Raw genomic sequence first — 18097 nt, forward strand, 5'->3', positions numbered from 1 at the left:
TCTTGTGGTATGCCCACTATATTTCTGATCTTGAAGTCTTCTTTGAACGGTGGATTGTGATACTTTCACCCCTGCCCTGTGCAGGTTCTTCATGATGTCACTGACTGTTGTTTTTGGGTTTGTCTTCACAGCTCTCACAATGTTTCTGTCATCAGCTGTTGTTGTTTTCCATGGCCGACCCAATTCTGTGTCTTTTGCTCATGTCTTTCGTCTTTTTCAGGACATTCCAAAATGCTGTATTGGTTATGCCCCATATTTGTGCAATGCCTCGGATTGATTTTCCCTCTTTTCTCAGCTTCAGAATGGCTTGTTTTTCTCCCATAGACAGCTCTCTGATCTTCATGTTGGCTTATCCTTTTTAACAACAAATGCAGTCTTCACAGATGAAACTGAAAGTTAAAACCAGGATTAGATGTTCTAAGCTATTTATTGTTTAAACAATCAATCTAACAGGACACATCTGAGTAACAAGAAACACATGTCAGTGACATGTTCCAATATTTTTGTTTTGTTTCGCTACTACAAAGTGTGTAGTCTGATACAAAATGTGCTATGTTGTATGTTGTTTAACACATTTGCATATAAACACCAGGAAATTAAAATCTAAACTCTCTTCTCATATTCATCTTTTGAATCTCAAACCCAAATTTCTTCAGTCTACAGCACAAACGAATGTATTGGCACTGCCATCCCAATCGTTTTGGAGGGGACTGTATATAAAATATTGACATAACACGTTCTCCATCGGTGATATAGTATCAATTTGACCTTTAAATAATTAAACCCACAATACTAGATTTTTCGATTAACTCTAATGTATCATCCAAAGCCAGAAGCTCCTCTCAGCATGAACATAGCTCATTAAAACAATGTAGCTTATATCAGAAAGGCAAGGTTTGTGGCATGCATTATTCAAAACCCTGAAGGCTAATCTTCTGTATTGTGCCATATGTTTGGTGCAGAGTTTTGAATCCTTATGCTGTGTTCCAGTTTTTTGGACAGCTGAAAAACCAAAAAAGGCTTTGTCATTTCATATTCAGCCTCCTACATCCTACAATTAATGAATTTAAACATTTTTGCAGCGATTACTCATGTCACCAGATGTTATTGATGTGTGTCGATGTTTGTCACGATTCATGGTGCAAGAAGCAGAATTCATCCTCAGGGAGTAAACATCAGAGCTGAAACTGTCATCAGATATTAGAACTCAGTCTGTTTTACAGTAAAGCAAAAGAGGAATATTGTACTGAGTAATCTTGACCATGTGGCTTGTGGCTTTGGTTTGTACTAAAATTTATTAATTCCAAAAAAAAAAAAAAAGTACCCCCCCCCACTTTTTTCTTTTTCTTTGACACAGCACATTTTGTGTGGTTTCCAAAAAAACAATATCTGGTTAGGACCGGTCCTTTGGAAGCATCCCTACAGAAGCAGCATTTGATAGGAATGCTGTTTGAACCTTGTTTTCTTTTCTTTCAGCTTTGCATGTACTGGACACATCTACCAGGATACACTCCAAAGCTTTAACCATTCAGCAATTTATTATTTATTTTTAATATGTAAATGTTTGATCGACACATTTAGCATTTAGATTTTACTTCAATATTTTATTATATGAGTATAAAATAGAGCAGTGACATAGCGAGGCGTTAATTTCAGGCGGGGATGAGCCAGTATACTAAATAAAATCACAGCATTATCCGTACAGTTATATCGATAAGTGCAACTCTTTCACAACTGGCAGACATGAATAAAAACGATGATGGCACCAATTTAATATTCAATCATTTAAGGCACAATCTACCATCAGGCAGTCTTTCCATATTAATAACATTGCCATAAATACAGTACCTTTAAAGACCGTTCCACTGAAAAATATACTAGTAATCTGGGAAAGTGATATTTTCTCTTATTCCATCATGAATGATGGAAAATATCATAAAGTCAAAGATAACACACAATGTATGAGATGGCATTTTTTTGGGTTATGTCAATGTTAAAGCCCGCTTTTTCCAGTTACATATGAAAATAGTAGTTTTGTATAATTGCCTATTAAAAAATGGAAATAAATTTATTGTTGCCATATGGCAACCCCATGCAGTAAAGGGTCAAGATTGACGTACACCATTCAAATATATCGACACAGTCACAGCTCATAAATAGCTTGATATAATATCGACAACAAGTTGGATGAAACGTAGAATCTTTGAAATATTTACATGAATTTCATGTTGCTTGGTACGTTCTGTTGGAAACTCAGAAGCGAAGACCAGGAGACTCAGGTAAAGCTCCAGCAGGATTCTTTATTGTAGAACGTCTACAGATCAGAACGTGCAGTCTTGCGCTGCAGTCATCAAGTCTAAAGCAATGAGCTATACATTATAAAGTTTTACATACATTTTAAGCAGTTCTTAGAGCTGGAGACAGAGCGCTCAGGTTAAACCTTAAACAATGTATGCAAAGGAAATAAACACATAGGAACTCGCCCCAGGCTCTGGAGTTTCACCAGTCCTAATCCAGTCAGCATAACTATACAACTCAGACAACTTCAGTATCGTAGAGATAAAGAAAAGTCCGCATCTAGAGCATTGCATTTACACTTAAGTCAGGTATCGATGATCATGAACAATGGCGACCAATTCAAAGAATGGAACAGGGGCACCAAGAGACAACAGACACACAGACAAAAGATGATCGCTTCAGTTACCATGATTTTAAACGTGTATTCCCACAATCCCCGTTTTTGCTTTAACGTGTGCACTCGAGCTGGCATGGACTCCACAAGTTTGTGCAAAACCTTATCATCCATTTCAGATCAAATCCATTGGAGTGTCACATGCTTCAATAGAACACATTAGGCATGAGTCGTAGAAATCGTGCATAATCTTGGATATTAAATATTTAAGATAATGAACAGTTGTTTTCTTTGTTTTAAATAGTTCAGAATTCTACAACCTTTTGTTTATTTCTGATTGAAAATGAACCCCCCCCCCCGAGATTTTCATAGTGGTCTCAGACTTTTGGACCTCACTGGAGTTGATGAGTTGAATCAGGTATAGAAATGATTCCAACATGAGCTGTACAGTACACTCATTGTCCAGGGTTATTATTTACAGACCTGGTCTATAGAATTTTGATTCAAATATGTAGGAAGTACTATGTTTGAAAAGTACACTTTGTGTCCTGATGATTTTTGGTGTGTGTGTGTGTGTGTGTGTGTGTGTGTGTGTGTGTGTGTGTGTGTGTGTGTGTGTTGCAGTGTTTCTGGGAGTCAGTGGGCTCAGAACATACCAGGTGCAGATGAACAGCATGTGTGCACAGTGGCAGCCTGTCAGCCAGGCCTCCCTCTACAGGGTCATCATAGAGTCCCTGCACAGTGAGTCATACACACACACACACACACACACACGCACACACTCAAACAGATTTCATCAAAGGCAAACACTGCCATGTTCAATTCTAACCATAGTGTGTAGATTTGAAAGAATGGGATACGCTCTGACTCTTTCCAGCGTAGTCATTGTGCTCCTTCTATGTTCTTTGATGGCAGTGCTCTGACAGGACTTAAGTTCTGATTTGAAACAGCACTGCTCTCATTTAATACATTTAATTTTTTTCCCCCTATCCCTGAAGCCCTAGCCTTTCTGCTCCTCTGAAGTCTTGTAAATCCGCCATTTCGTTTGACATTCAGGACTCACAGCACAGGAGATTTCAGCACAGTGGCCCTATTGAAACCAGATCCAGCTTCTGCACTGTGTGTAATGACATTATGAATGAATTGTTCGAAATCCGGGATTCTTCAGAACTGAATCTCTTAGATGGTCTCTTGTGCAGGTGCCCTGTAGGAGTCTAATGTATAATTTACAATCAGATAAACGTTCTAAACCAAGCTTCATGGGGAAAAAAACCCACGATGTAACGAGTAATATTGATGTATATGCATTTCGGTGCTTCAGTGTACTGAAAGTCAATAAACAACCAAGGACTGAAGGTTAGCAGTTTACTTTATGGGGCTACACCTCGCTTGTTTCATCCACACGCCTTATAAATAAAATGTTGAGCTGAGGACTTTGTACTTATGTGAGAACGGAGAGGAAGCTTCCGTTCAGAAATGTGACTGGAGTACGAAGTGCAATTTGTTGAAACAACTGCACCAAGTCTTGCCAAACCCTCGAATTGTTTTACTCCAAGCTTTGAATAAAGAAACATCACATCCCATTGTTTGAGAAGCTCAGAACACAGCTAACAAATCTGATTGAAAGCATATTTGATCAGACTTGTTAGCGGATTATGATTATTCAGGGTTGCATTGTTATCGGTGTCATGTGAAGAAAGGCAGAAAATGAACAAGTGCCCTCGTAGAGCTCTATAAATTTTAATGTAGGCTGGAGTCCAGAGACAGAAGCTGCAGATAAGCTTTTGGGAAAAGAACAAAAAAAAAGATTAAAAAAAAAAAATTGGAAGAGTTCTGTGTTTTTCTGTATCCAAGATTATATTGTAGCGCACAGTATTGTTTCTAGTTTGATTAGTCCACGGCATGACAGGCGAATGAAGATGTGTGAAGTAAACGCTTTGACATTGATTTTAGTAGGAAAGGAGAGAGGAGAGAGAGACGGCCACATAGAAGGAGAGGACGGGAACGCGTGATTTAGGCTTGTGTACTAAGAAGGGATAGAATCTTGCATCCAATTCACTTTTCCTTGACCTCACTGACCCATCTGAATAATATGAACCTGGTGCATTTTTCATTTTCTCTGACTCTAGTTAGGCGATGAAGGTGATGAATAGCAGCTATTAGACCTCCTGTCTTCTATCATTCCATGTCTTGACTCGGACCATCCACAATTTTCTCATATCTGATTTATTCACAATGTTTTTCATACCGTAGGATAGAAGTCAGGGGATGACACAGGAGTGACCGTAACTGCGCTGGACTTGTTTTGCTTTTGTAGTAGAGAAAGGTTAAAGCACAGGCCTGCGGTGAATTGTGCTTTATTGTCTTGCTGAGGATGTGCCACCCTGCAGGATTTAGCCACCTGCTCCAGCTAATTTTGGAAAGTGGATTCGGTTTTGTTCCAATTAGGATATAGCTGAACTCAGAGTGTTGTGTCAAGTGAGCAACACTCCTCAATGTAAGTCTTCTCCCCTCACCTCATGTTACTTTTCACTTGCAGATGGCCACCGAGAGGAGCACAGTGTAAGTGGTGGAGCCTCCAGGCAGTGTTTCTTCAACCTGTCGCCTAACACGCAGTACAAGATCAGCGTCTACACACAGCTCCAGAGCATGGAGGGCCCTGCCGTCACCATCGTGGACACCACACGTAAATGACTCACTGTCACTGAGATGATTCACTTTCAAATCGGGTTAAGCTAGCGAGTTAAAAGTTGACGCTATAGACGTAGTAGAATTCCTCTCAGCTCTTTGGACAGCTGCAGTGTTTCAGCAGTTCTCTACTTTCTCCCAACACACATATCTGTGTGTCAGTGAGTGGCAGCAGTAACAGGTCAATGATTCAGACTACTTCCTAGCCAACGAGATAAACAGAGCTGCACTCTGTCTGCACACTCTCTGTCACTGTCTGGGAATCAGATTGAACCAGCCCCGAATAGAGCAATGCATCCGTTCTTAGATGTGAAGTCACACAACCGGTTTTGTGTTGAGATATTGTGTGATTTGTTTTGTTCTTTTTTCGTGTATAGTTCCAGCTCCAACCCAGCCACCGACTCCACCTCCCACCACCGCCCCGATTCCCACCATCCCACCAGCTAAAGAAGGTAACAAGGGAGGAAAAGAGAGAAAAACATAACGAATGGGTGGTGAATGGGGGAATTTGTAGAATTTTCACTGACCAGTTTTGTTTTATGTTAGTCTGCTTTGTCCCTATGAGCTGTATGACCTTTCACTAATGCATTTCTGATCTGACAGCTAACCTTTTCTATGTCTTTGAACCACATAATTCGAGAAGTATGCTGAAAACAAATCACACAAGTGGCACAGACAGATATATACAACTTTACTCTTCATTAACCTCAGTGAGATTCCTAGGGTTGAATTAACAACGAACATTTACATTGTCTCATTTGATTGAGGATTTTTCTATGCAAGGAAACTTTTCGTCTCTCTCGCTATCAGTGTTTTAATGTCCTAAATTGGACTTTTATCCCAAAGAAAAATAATGACTCAAAAAAGCTAAACACAGCACTCTGCCCACAGGAAATTGATGTGCCCATATATCTCATGGCTAAGTGCATTCCCCAGGGTGTTCTCCATCACCCCGCTGATCCTAGGAAATATGTTTAGCATTAAATGCTGTGAAGGCAACAACACTCTGGCAAAAAAAGAGAGGAACACGGTAGCTAGGAATTAATTAGCAGCTTAGTGTTATCTGGCCCGTGGTAATAGAGGTCTTGTCAGAGACCCAAGTTGAAGAAAAATAGCCAGTCTTACGAATATGGGGGGGGTGGGGGGGTGGGGGGGGTGGGTGTCATCTTTTGTATTGCAACATCTATAAAATAATGACATTTCCATCTCTGTGAAATTTCACTCACACCCCCACGCCTACTCTCTCCACTCCTTTTCCTCTCTCAGTTTGTAAAGCAGCCAAAGCAGAGCTGGTGTTCTTGATAGACGGCTCCTGGAGCATAGGAGATGACAACTTCCAGAAGATCATCCGCTTCCTATACAGCACCACTGGCGCTTTGGATATCATTGGTCCTGAAGGAACACAGGTGTGCTGGGGAACATGCAGATCATTCTCATTACACCAAATGTAATGACACATATACAACCAAGCTTACAATTGTTCAGCTTACAATATTAAAGCAAACATAACTCTGTTTCTATATAGTGTAGTAGCTCGGGTTCATTTACCCAAAGCATCGTAGGAAAGGCTATTTTTGGGCAGACTGTAAAGACTACACTGGCGAATGTTTAGCCCAGTCCAGAGGGAAAGCATTAAATAAAAATACCACCAGTCTAGACACAGTAGGCCAGAGCCAAAAGATATCCATCATGACTCACCGACCTCATCAGTGTACACTGCAGCAAGTCGTGGATGTGCTACAAGGAAAACACCACATCAATCAATCAAAAAAAGCCTATAAAACAAAATAGAATCGATGAAAAGATCAGAATGCTGCCAGAGCCACTCATACTCAAACACGCTAGTCGATCTTATACATAAAAACAGCAGAGCATTGTGGGAAATAGTACACTGGAGCTTTCCATTTCAAGGTCAAAAAAGATTTTTGGGTTTAGCTTGGCTCACACCAAATTCAGCATAGCACAAATCCAAGACCACAGGCATGATAAACGCTCCTAATTTTCTCTTTGACAGGTGGCCATCGTTCAGTTCAGTGATGATGCCAGGACTGAGTTCAAGCTCAGCTCCTACAGGGACAAGGAGTCTTTGCTGGACGCTGTGCTGCGCATCACCTATAAGGGAGGAAACACCAAAACAGGCGCGTATATGCCCCTGGAGAGCTGGCTTCTTCCTCATAGTGATTTAAGGGGAGGAAACAGGTGCACTCGAGGAGCACAAGAATGAGAGTTTGTCTGCATTCAAGAATTCTGAAAGGGGACATGACGCTTTGAATGGGAATAAGGATTTGGGGAATTTTGGGTTGCTTTTATAATTATAAGCACATGCGGATGAGCGTGGAAAGTTCTAGTAGCATCTCCTTACATGGTAATACTATGTGTAATATTTGGGTGGCCTGGAATGACTTCTTGTGACAGTTATCCTATATGACAATCAGAATGGAAACATATACATTAGTGATACATTTTTTAAAGATTTGAAGCCATTATATGGCATCGCTTTGCTATAGTCATGTTCTTCAAGAGCCCCCGTTAACTCATTTTCATAATTTACTTTTTACTGTTATTTATAGCTTATGTGGTAAATTGACCTAGACTAGAAAAGAAATATTTCTAAATTTCTTTTTTCTGGCCTTCTGGTTTTGATTTGGGAGGGAGTATTATTTGGTACATGGGACATTACTGCCACCAAAGTTCCCAGAATTAACCGTCTGGTTACGTCAGCATACCCCGAGCACAGAAGCTTTCCTGCTTACTCAGCCTCCTTATGCCCGAGAGTGAGCAAAACTACATGTTTTTTTTTTTTTAATCATATTATAAACAGATGTATATATCTTACTGAGTACTTTATTTGGAACACTACACTAATCCTGGACAGGGCCTTCCGTTGCTCTCAAAACAGCCTCAATTCTTTGTGGCATGGATTATACAAGATGGGTGTCCATGTTGACATGATTGCATCATGCACTTCCTGCAGATTTTTCAGCTGCACTTTCATGCTGTGAATCTCCTGTTCTACCACATCCCAAAGCTGTTCTACTGGATTCAGATCCGGTGACTGGGAAGAACACTGAAGAACACTAAACTCATCAGCATGTTCATGAAACCAGTTTGAGACGACTTTTACTTTGTGACATGGTGCATTATCATGCTGGAATTAGCCATTAGAAGATGGTAAATTGTGGCCATGAAGGGATGCACATAGTTAGCATCACTATTCAAAAACATTGTGGCATTCAAGCAATGATTGGTATTAACGGGCCCACACCATTACACCACCTCCACCAGCCTGGACTGTTGACACAAGGCAGGATGGGTTCATGGATTCATGCTGTTGGTGCCAAATTCTGAGCCTAACCTCTGTGTGCCTCAGTAGAAATGGAGATTCACCAGACCAGGCTACGTTTTTCCAGTCGTCACCTGTCCAGTTTTGGTGAGTCTGTACCCACTGCAGCCTCAGCTTTCTGTTCTTGGCTGAGAGAAGTTTAACCCAACATAGTCTTCTCCTGTTGTAGCCCATCCGCCTCAAAGTTCGACGTGTTGTGCATTCTGAGACGCTTTTGTGCTCACCACAATTGTACAGAGCGTTTATCTGAGTTACTGTAACCTTTCTGTCAGCTGGAACCAGTCTGGCCATTCTCCATTGACCTCTCTCATCAACAGGGGGTTTCTGTCTGAAGAACTGCTGCTCACTGGATGTTTTTTCTTTATTGCACCTTTCTGAGTAAACTCTAGAGACTATTGTGTGTGAAAATGCCAGGAGATCAGCAGCTATAGAAATACTCAAACCAGCCCGTCTAACACCAACAATCATACCACAGTCAAAATCACAGAGATCACTTTTTTCCCCCATTCTGATGGTTGATGTGAATTTTACCTGAAGCTGCTGGTCCGTATCTGCATGATTTTATGCACTGCACTGCTGCCACATGATTGGGTGATTGGATAGTTGAATGAATGAGCAGGGGTACAGGTGTTCCTAATAAAGTGTTCAGTGAGTGTATGTATTATTGTAATTGTTTTTGTGTGGCAATGGTGAGTAACTCTACTGAGCATTTAGTGAAAGGTATGGGAATTAGAAGCATGGCTGATAGATTTACACCCAGAACTGTAAAAAAAAAAAAAAAAAAAAATCCAATTAACACATTTAAAAAACAAAAAATCATTAATTACACTTTGGCAAACTGAAAAGCCAAGACTAACCCTGTTTTTCATGTTTTTTAAGAATAAAATATGAGTTAATCGGATCTTGCTGAGCTTCACCAGCAAAACTCACAGTTAATAAGCCACTCACTGCTGCGTGATAGTAGGCAGTTAAATCACAGGACGGTGAAGCTCAGTTTAATCTATTTTATTAAACCAGACGTGATCAGTGCGCTGCTTCTGCACGTTGCACTGCCATGCTTTGCTGATCAGTGCAGCTTTTTTTTAACAGGCTAGAAGGAAGAAGATATAAGGAAGCTTTCCTTGAGCGCTGCAGTGCTAGAAATACACCGACACACACGCTTGCGTAAAAAAACAAAAAAACAAGCACTCCTCTCTATCATTCCTACACACTTTTCTACTACTAGCACTTCTTTACACTGCTGGGGAGATGCACTGTCGATCACTATGAGATCGTATGACCCTATGGCACGCCTATACGCTTTTTTGTTTAATTAAATTGTATTAACCGATCAGTATTACTTGAATGACAGCTCTTTAGTATGTAAGTGTTTCTTTTAACATTTGAATTTGTGTTGAAAAAAAATCTCTTCATGCACCTGCTTGCCCTCCATCACCCATGTACAAACATGCATATAACCCCCTCCCCCACTGAGAGATGTTTTACTTGGTGATAGGCTGACACGCAGTAGGTCAGATGCTATGAGTGCCTGCTGGGCCCTGTTGGATATTTCTCAGGTTAGTTGCAGAGATAGATGATCCAGTGACAGTACGATTATGCACTTTTTTTTTTCTTCATTTCTTTCAGCTTAGTCAGCCTGCTCATTTGCAGGCCAGTATAAGATTGATTTTGTGGGTGTGGAAGCATTAGAGGTAATCCTCAGGCTGTTTATTGAAATACAGAAGTAAAGGATATTAAGGGAGAAATCCCAGTGTTCCACATTAGAGAGATTAGATTAGTGCCTCCTGATACAGAGAAACAAGTGAGAGGCTCCACAAATCAACAAAGAATGATAATTGTCTGCACTAAAAATGTTTCTATTTGACTCGTAAGCCAGTTAACTAAACCTTTTCAAACACTACCTAAAAGACAACACTCGCCGTTTCACATGATTAATGACCAGATCAGCCGCTCAGACTCTCACACATGGCTCAAAGAGCTGCATTCGACTTACACCGGATCAAAGTGACAGCTCGCTTTTCTTGCTTTTCTTCTGGCGTTACTTTTAAAACTGATATTATTCCAATGTCCCTAAGTGCTGCAGTTTGTCTCCTCCTCCTGTTATTTCTCTCATTCTGACAGCATCTATAATTAATTAGGAGAGTGCGACAGAATCAGCCTGGCATAGCCACAGGGGCTCCTACATTTTGTCCTAGTTTATCAGTGTAATGTGACTTTTCACAGCTTGGCAACCATGAGAAAGGCTGTACTAGTGCCTCCAGATTCGGGCTAACTTTAGAGAGTATCGAAAGAATTGAGGCAGAGAATAGTGTTATTTCCTGTCTCTGGGCTGTATATTTGATAATAGGGAACCTGGTGCGCAAGAGAGCTAGTTACCGGGCACTGCTTAGGTCTGTTATTAGTAATGACTGGCTTTCTATCATGATAAAAAAAAAAAAAGACCTTAAAAGAGCAGTTCATTTTTGTCCGAGTTAAATGCATTGCCTGCCTCAGAAATAGTAACCATCAATAAAACTTGTAGAAGACAACAGCAGAATGCAAGCTAATGACAGTCAGTTTATATTAAACAAGCACACTATGGCACGATCCATAAATAATGATAAATATTATTTATATAATACATAAACTTTCCAACTACCCCAAATATAGTTGACTTAACATAGACATCCCGATTCGCCTACTATTCCGTCTTAAATAGTATCCGAGATTAGAATTAGTGTGTCCGAAATCGTAGTATGTTGAAATGAGTATCCCAAAGGTACATGGATGCTCTACTGTATACAGTCAATGTTCAACGTCTGGACCCGTGGACACTTTTTTTGTGCGAGGGAGGAGGACGGTTTTATTCGCTGAATTCAAATGTGGGAAAAAACGAAACGAGGGTAAATTAAATTATGTAAGAAAAGCTGAAATGAAACGAGGAGTTTGTTTACAGTGAAAGTGTGTGTAACTAGGCGACAACCTTCTCTACTTTTACATGGCATGCCAGTATGTCCCAGTAGTTGCATACTCTTTCTCTACATGCTCAAACGTATGTACTTTTTCTTCCCAAAAAGAGTACATACTTTTAGTGCATAGTATAAGTAGGCCAGCTGAGATAGAGCAATAGTTTGGGAAGTTTGCTACATTGTTAGCTTTGCAAAAGGGTTAATGTAGCTAAAATGTAAAGGAAGCTTATCTGCCCTAGCTAACAGCAGAAACAGCAGGATCTGGAACCTGGAACGACTTTCTTTTCCACAACTTAGTTTGGTATCACTCAGTGTAAGCATTACACTTAGTAAGGATGCCGACGAAGCATGACCAAATTGCTGTTTTTATTCTGTACAACATTACATTTCCGATGCTCTACACAGAAGAGTCTCTGTATAGTAAATAATGAAAGAGAGTGAGCGAGAGATTTCAGACAGGAATCGCACATAGCACTCATGCCAAAACATGTCACTTAAAACTTATCAGTATATTACATTTCATCATTCCAACCTGTCAAGAATAGTTGTGTGATAATTTAAGCATGACATTTACACAATACTCAACCAAACCGATCTACCCTTCATTTTTAGCCAAACCATTGCTCTAAAATGATTATAAGCTTATCGTTAAGTGTTTCCAAAGAGACCACATTTTAGTTTGGGGGCTTTTTTCTCTCACCCCATTCCCTTTAAAATCTCTGGCTTCTCTTTCTAGAGCTGGGTGCATGACATTTTGACACATCGCTCCCCTTTGAGCAGTCACACATAAAGCTGATGTAACTCTAGCCTAAGTATAGTCTGTCACTTTGCAGCCAGACCTGTTGTAAATTGTGCTTCCTGGCTTCAGGCCCTTATACCTGTGATTTGTGATGTGTGGTCAGGTCGAGCCATTAAGCATGTGAAGGAGAGCATCTTTACAGAAGAGGCTGGTGTGAGGAGGGGAATTCCCAAAGTCCTGGTGGTGCTCACAGATGGCCGCTCACAGGACGACGTTAATAAGATCTCCAAAGACCTACAGACGGAGGGTGAGGGACGCTACAGCGAACGCATTCATCACTAACACAGGGGGTTTATATTTTTACATTTTGCTCTGGTCGCATTGGAATTGAAAAAACAACAACAGAATAAACAACTGAAACATTATAACAGCGCAGTTTCTCTAATGACACCGTGAAACTTTTTATTATCATATTTATAGTACAGAGATATTTGTGTTTAGGTCCATAAAAATGGTTGTAAATATGGGGCCTGAAAAAAAAACTAATAAATATGGGGCCTGAAAAACAGTACAGTGTACAGTAGTAAGCATAACTTATTATTAAATTCTGATGAAATCAACCTCAATGAGTTATACTATGGAGTCATTAAAGTGTAAAATGTATGTTGCCATGTATATTGTCCCATATGCTGAGCCTACGTGTGGTTTTCTTTAGGTTACATCATCTTTGCCATTGGCTTTGCTGACGCGGATTACGGGGAGCTGGTGAACATTGCAAGCAAGCCCAGCGAGAAACATGTCTTCTTTGTAGACGATCTGGATGCAGTCAATAAAATCGAGGAGCAGCTGATAACATTTGTGTGTGAGGCAGCAACAGCCAGTAAGTCTTGTTGAGGTGGAATACTTGATTAAGATCCTCATATTGTGAGCTAATTCTTTACATAGTCTTCAAACATAGTCATTCTTGCTTATTGAAACAGTATGTGTTTATGTATGGTAACTCAAATCTTTTGTCTCTAGCTTGTCCGTCTTTGCTGATGAGTGGGAATACCTTGGCAGGTGAGTGAATGAAATTCCCATGTTTTTTGTAGGTGGGTGGTTTAGTGGTTAGCACATTTACCTCACACCTCCAGGGTTTGGGGTTCGAATCCTGCATCCACCCTAAGTGTGCTCAGCTTGTGTGTTCTCCCCATTCTTCAAGGGTTTTCTCTGGATACTCTGGTTTCCTCCCTCAGTTCAAAGACATGTGCTGTCGACTGATTGGCATTTCCACATTGTTTGTAGTGTGTGTATGTGATTGTGCCCTGCAAAGGGTTAGCACTCCATCCAGGGCGTCCCCTACCTGTTTCCCTGGGATAGGCCCCAGGCTCCCCCTGACCCTGTGTAGGATAAGTGGTACGATGGATGGTTGTTTTTTTGTGTAATAATCATTCACATATTTGAATCAGTTACTCAATATTCAATTATATAATCATTCCAATCATAACTGAGACTGTTCGTTTTATTTTATCCGACATCCTACGGTGCCAAAACTAGAGCGTATAATAACTTAATCTGCGAGTATGTTTCCTTTTCCTGTGAGGCAAATTTCTTTTGCTCTCTAGCCAAAATACAGTGTCAGCACATGCTATCAGATTAATCAGAATTACTTCTCCTTGCATCTGGCTTTTCTGAAACAAAAGTCTTCAGTCGTTCAGTGTTTTACGGGTTTTGTTCTAACATGGATTTCATTTACGGTATATTAACTTCTTATAAAGTCTCAGGAAGGATTTAATACTTTAGATTTCATTCTACGACTTTGAACGCATTATACTAAAGAAATGCAATTTGCCCAAGAGAAGAAGGTGTTGTGGTCATGGATTCATTTATTGTTCTCTCAGCATTTGGCAGTAAAATAATAATAATCATTGTCTAGCACAGTGTGAGCTGAGCCTTGGAAGATTTGATGACAACGTTATGTACTTTATATATTGTATTATCCCCCACATAATAAGATTAAACATGAATAAAAAATCAAACTGAATAGATTCCTCTTTTCTTTTGTTTCATTTGTTTTCTTTCCGGTGCTCTGAGTTGAGGTGAGCTGTTGAGTTCAGCAGCGTTGCTCTGATGTGCTGCAGGTTTCCGTATGATGGAGATGTTTGGGCTGGTGGAGAAGGACTACAGTAATGTGCAGGGTGTTTCCATGGAGCCTGGAACTTTCAACAGTTTCCCTTGCTACAGGCTGCACAAGGATGCTCTGATCTCACAGCCAACCAAGTATGTACAAGAATTACTGGCATGTGGTTAAGTGATTATATACAATAAACATTACACATTTTGCTCTCAAACAATAGGAGAAACTATTATCTTTGGTCTAACAAAAACATTTCTTCAAAGACCTCCTTTTTTAAAAAAAAATAATAATAATAATAATCCTCACATGGTTATCACTTCCCTGGAGTGATAGAAAGCAATGCTAGCAAGTTAATGAGGAAACCCAACTCATTAACTTGCTATTACCCATGAAGCCCCAAATGGCTGTAAAAGCACTTAAAGTCCAGATCTGTACAAGGCAAGAAGAAGAAAGGGAATCCATGGCCTTTGTGAACATTCCTGAAGCCAAGCAGCAGCTGCCACCACCCTGACCCTGTCTCCCTTGGCACAGCCGCCAGGTGGAGAAAACCCTAATGGAGACTCAGAGGCAGAGAGAACAGGAGCAGTAACTCATGCTGCCTTCAGCAACCGAGTCACACTGCAGGCGACAGGCCAGGTTCTGGGAAATTGGGCTTCAGCAACTCCTTATCATCATATGGTGGCTCATATAGAGCAAGCCAGATCTCACCTAGTTCAAATTCATTTCAGCACAATGGACATCTGGCCAGTGTTGAATGCATTCTTTATGTAATATTCTCCATGGGCAGCTCAATACGTTGCAGCCTACTGAGCATGCCAGTGACCAGCATCCGCCCTCTACACCTTCAGAACACCCAAGAACAGATGCTGGCTCTCAAATGACTAAAGCACTTGAGGAGCAGGTGGTTATGCTATTTGTCAAATTTTACCTCATACAGTCACTTTGCAACTTTGTTGATGGTCTCACCATGTGTGCTCATATGCACAAGAAGTATCCGGGTGATTCTCACCACCGCTGGCGGTTAGGTGGAGTGAAATATTTCCTGTTTCCTCAGAGTACAAATATAAGGTTGCATACATGTAAAATCCCTTTGTCATCCATCACCTTGGTGGGGAAAAAAAACAAATCTCATATCAAAATGGGTTACCCATCATCTCAATAATATACAATCAGTATATTAGCAGATATTGTCAAAATCCGTATTAAAACTTAAAAATCGGATCAAACCTGACGGGAAAGATGTAGTGTTGGCTAGCATCTATAGTGGCTGAGCAATGCTGTGGCCTGAGAACAACCAAACGAGCCTTAAAATAAAATGACTTGCTCCTGAAAGCTCAGGGCTTCAGTGATGAGTTTGGTCCTGAGAGCTCAAACAGATCGCTCCTTGCATGCTAAGCGGTAACATTTAGATTAGGCTATGCTTTTCTGAGCTGTTATTATAGTGGAAAGCTTTAGTGCCTTTGAACAATCGAGTGTATTCTTCTTCGATAATGCTCACTCACCACAGAGCCACATCATAAGCATCATTCACAGCAATCACAGCTAGGCCAGTCTGTGATTAGAAGCTCAGTTAACGAGTGCTTCGTAGCAGACCACAGCTGGTACCGTTACAGAGCCAGTGGAAAACAGAGTTTGTGTTTCAGCAGAAAGTGCACACTGAATTCAGTGTTCAGATAAAATGCTTTTTTAATTGTCATTTGTGTTTTGGTGTTAGGTATCTACACCCAGAGGGACTCCCTTCTGACTACACCGTGTCAGTGCTGTTCCGCATCCTGCCAGAAACTCCTCAGGAGGCCTTTGCATTGTGGGAAATTCTCAATAAAGCCAATGAACCCCTGGTGGGTCTCATCCTGAACAGTGAGTATTGTATTTGACGGCCTGCTGTTTGCATATCGGTCGCTAAAAAAGCGTCCTTAAGCACCACACCAATAGCCCTTTCAATAGGCAACGGCCTGTTGCGGCAATGTAATAATATTCACTCTCAAAAGAGAAAGAATACAGTAATTGGATCATGTGAAACTGATTTACAGTTTAAATCTCTTTGTACATTTACATTGACATTTTTGTTTTCAGATGGTGAGAAAACATTGATATTTTTTAACTATGACTACAAGGGCGATTTCCAGACAGTGATCTTTGAAGGACCTGACATCAGAAAAATCTTTTACGGCAGTTTTCACAAGGTCAGTTTCTTTCTTTCTTTTTTATACTATAGGGTATTGGCTACAACTTTAGCAGGAAATCAGCGCAACCTTCCACTGCTCATCACTGGTGAGATTTTGATCATGGCCAAAGGAGTTCTGTAATATCTGAAGCTTCCTTGAAGCCCTTATTGATTGCAGTGCTACCGAGCATTCTGCTTTTTTTTTTTTTTTTTCGGACGAGTTATCTTCTTCACTTTCATCAGTCTCACTTAGGGTATGTTCATACTAGTACTCACACCGAGTACTCAAATCCGTAGCCAGGATCAATTCTGGCAGAGGGGCTCAGTATCACGGGTTTGTTTTTACAAAGACCTAGCGAGTAGTTTTATAGGCCACTAGTGGAAACTCGAGAGATGATGTGTCCTGGGTTGATCCCGAGCTCGAGCTACTGTTTGTGATTTTCTGTTCTCTCAAACATACCAAACGCTATCAGGTCGGGAAAAAAGCTCGAGCGCTGACGTCTTGTCTCGTGTTCATGAAGCGCAGCCAGTCACTATGACCTATTCTGCATATCTACTGTATTTGGAGCGACTGGATTGGATAATGTTTTCCGTGGCTCAGTGTGTAACCTGTTCTGTTTGTAATTCCTTTTACCTCCCGAGTGTATTCCCTCTCGACTTGCATGACAGCATGGCTATAACTCACTGTGTAGTATATTTGTTTATCCTCATCTTCACAGTATTGCTTCTACTGTGCCCCAAAAGACAGACACTCATTAGAAATACAGGCTTCTGCAATAAATTACCCCATGTCCCATTTTTGATTCTGCTGCTTTGCTTTCATGTATCTATAGATTATTGCGCTTCATGTGGCTTCTTTGTTCAGAAGTGTTAATAAGAAACACACTACGGTCAAGTGCAACGCAGCAGCCCGAAGCTTCGAATTTATCTCGCAGCAGCTGAGACTGATTTCCACAAAGTAAAATTGCTCTTCTCACACAGCACTCGTGTCGTTCGATAGTGCCAAGTAAGGGTAAGACTTTTGTTTGTCTCCGAATTGTTTTGACAGCTTTTAAACAAATCCTCGGCTTGGAGGAGATCCCGGTCATGTGAGCAGAGGTCGGCGAATGAGGAGGCTTTGCTGCGCCCGATTGAAGGTTTTGGTGTGTGTGTAGTTTGGCTCGGCTGAACGGTTGCTGAGTTGGAGTTTGTTGTTTCTCACTCCACGCATTCTGCTCTCACACATTTGGTTTCCACACGGGAAAACAAGTGCTGACACAAGCGCTTGGATCATTTCTCTTCCCATGTCGGTGAACAAAAAACACATTCAGTTCATTGCCTTATGAATCTTTCCATCGTTTTCGTTTCAATTGTTTATTAATTAATAATTAATTAATAATTTTTTTTTTATTCAGATGGGAAATAATGTGGTATTAGTAACCTTTTCCGGAAGCCGGTGTAAAACGTGTCGTTTTGTTAAGAACAGAA

The 18097-nt window shown here is 40.7% G+C and overlaps 1 protein-coding gene across 4 annotated transcripts in view; it reads left to right on the forward strand.

Annotated features, from left to right (window-relative positions):
• Positions 1-18097, forward strand: part of col14a1a (collagen, type XIV, alpha 1a) — a 115142-nt gene that overhangs the window by 63031 nt on the left and 34014 nt on the right. For all 4 annotated transcript variants that reach the window (XM_017471033.3, XM_017471052.3, XM_017471024.3 and 1 more), the window contains 11 exons: positions 3257-3373; positions 5172-5318; positions 5698-5772; positions 6587-6726; positions 7335-7458; positions 12514-12657; positions 13066-13230; positions 13371-13409; positions 14471-14609; positions 16181-16323; positions 16540-16649. In XM_017471033.3, the coding sequence (XP_017326522.1) occupies positions 3257-3373; positions 5172-5318; positions 5698-5772; positions 6587-6726; positions 7335-7458; positions 12514-12657; positions 13066-13230; positions 13371-13409; positions 14471-14609; positions 16181-16323; positions 16540-16649 (1343 nt within the window). The remainder of the gene's footprint in view (positions 1-3256; positions 3374-5171; positions 5319-5697; positions 5773-6586; positions 6727-7334; positions 7459-12513; positions 12658-13065; positions 13231-13370; positions 13410-14470; positions 14610-16180; positions 16324-16539; positions 16650-18097) is intronic.

The sequence above is a fragment of the Ictalurus punctatus genome, chromosome 1, assembly GCF_001660625.3.
Source record: "Ictalurus punctatus breed USDA103 chromosome 1, Coco_2.0, whole genome shotgun sequence".
In the NCBI taxonomy this organism is placed as follows: domain Eukaryota; kingdom Metazoa; phylum Chordata; class Actinopteri; order Siluriformes; family Ictaluridae; genus Ictalurus; species Ictalurus punctatus.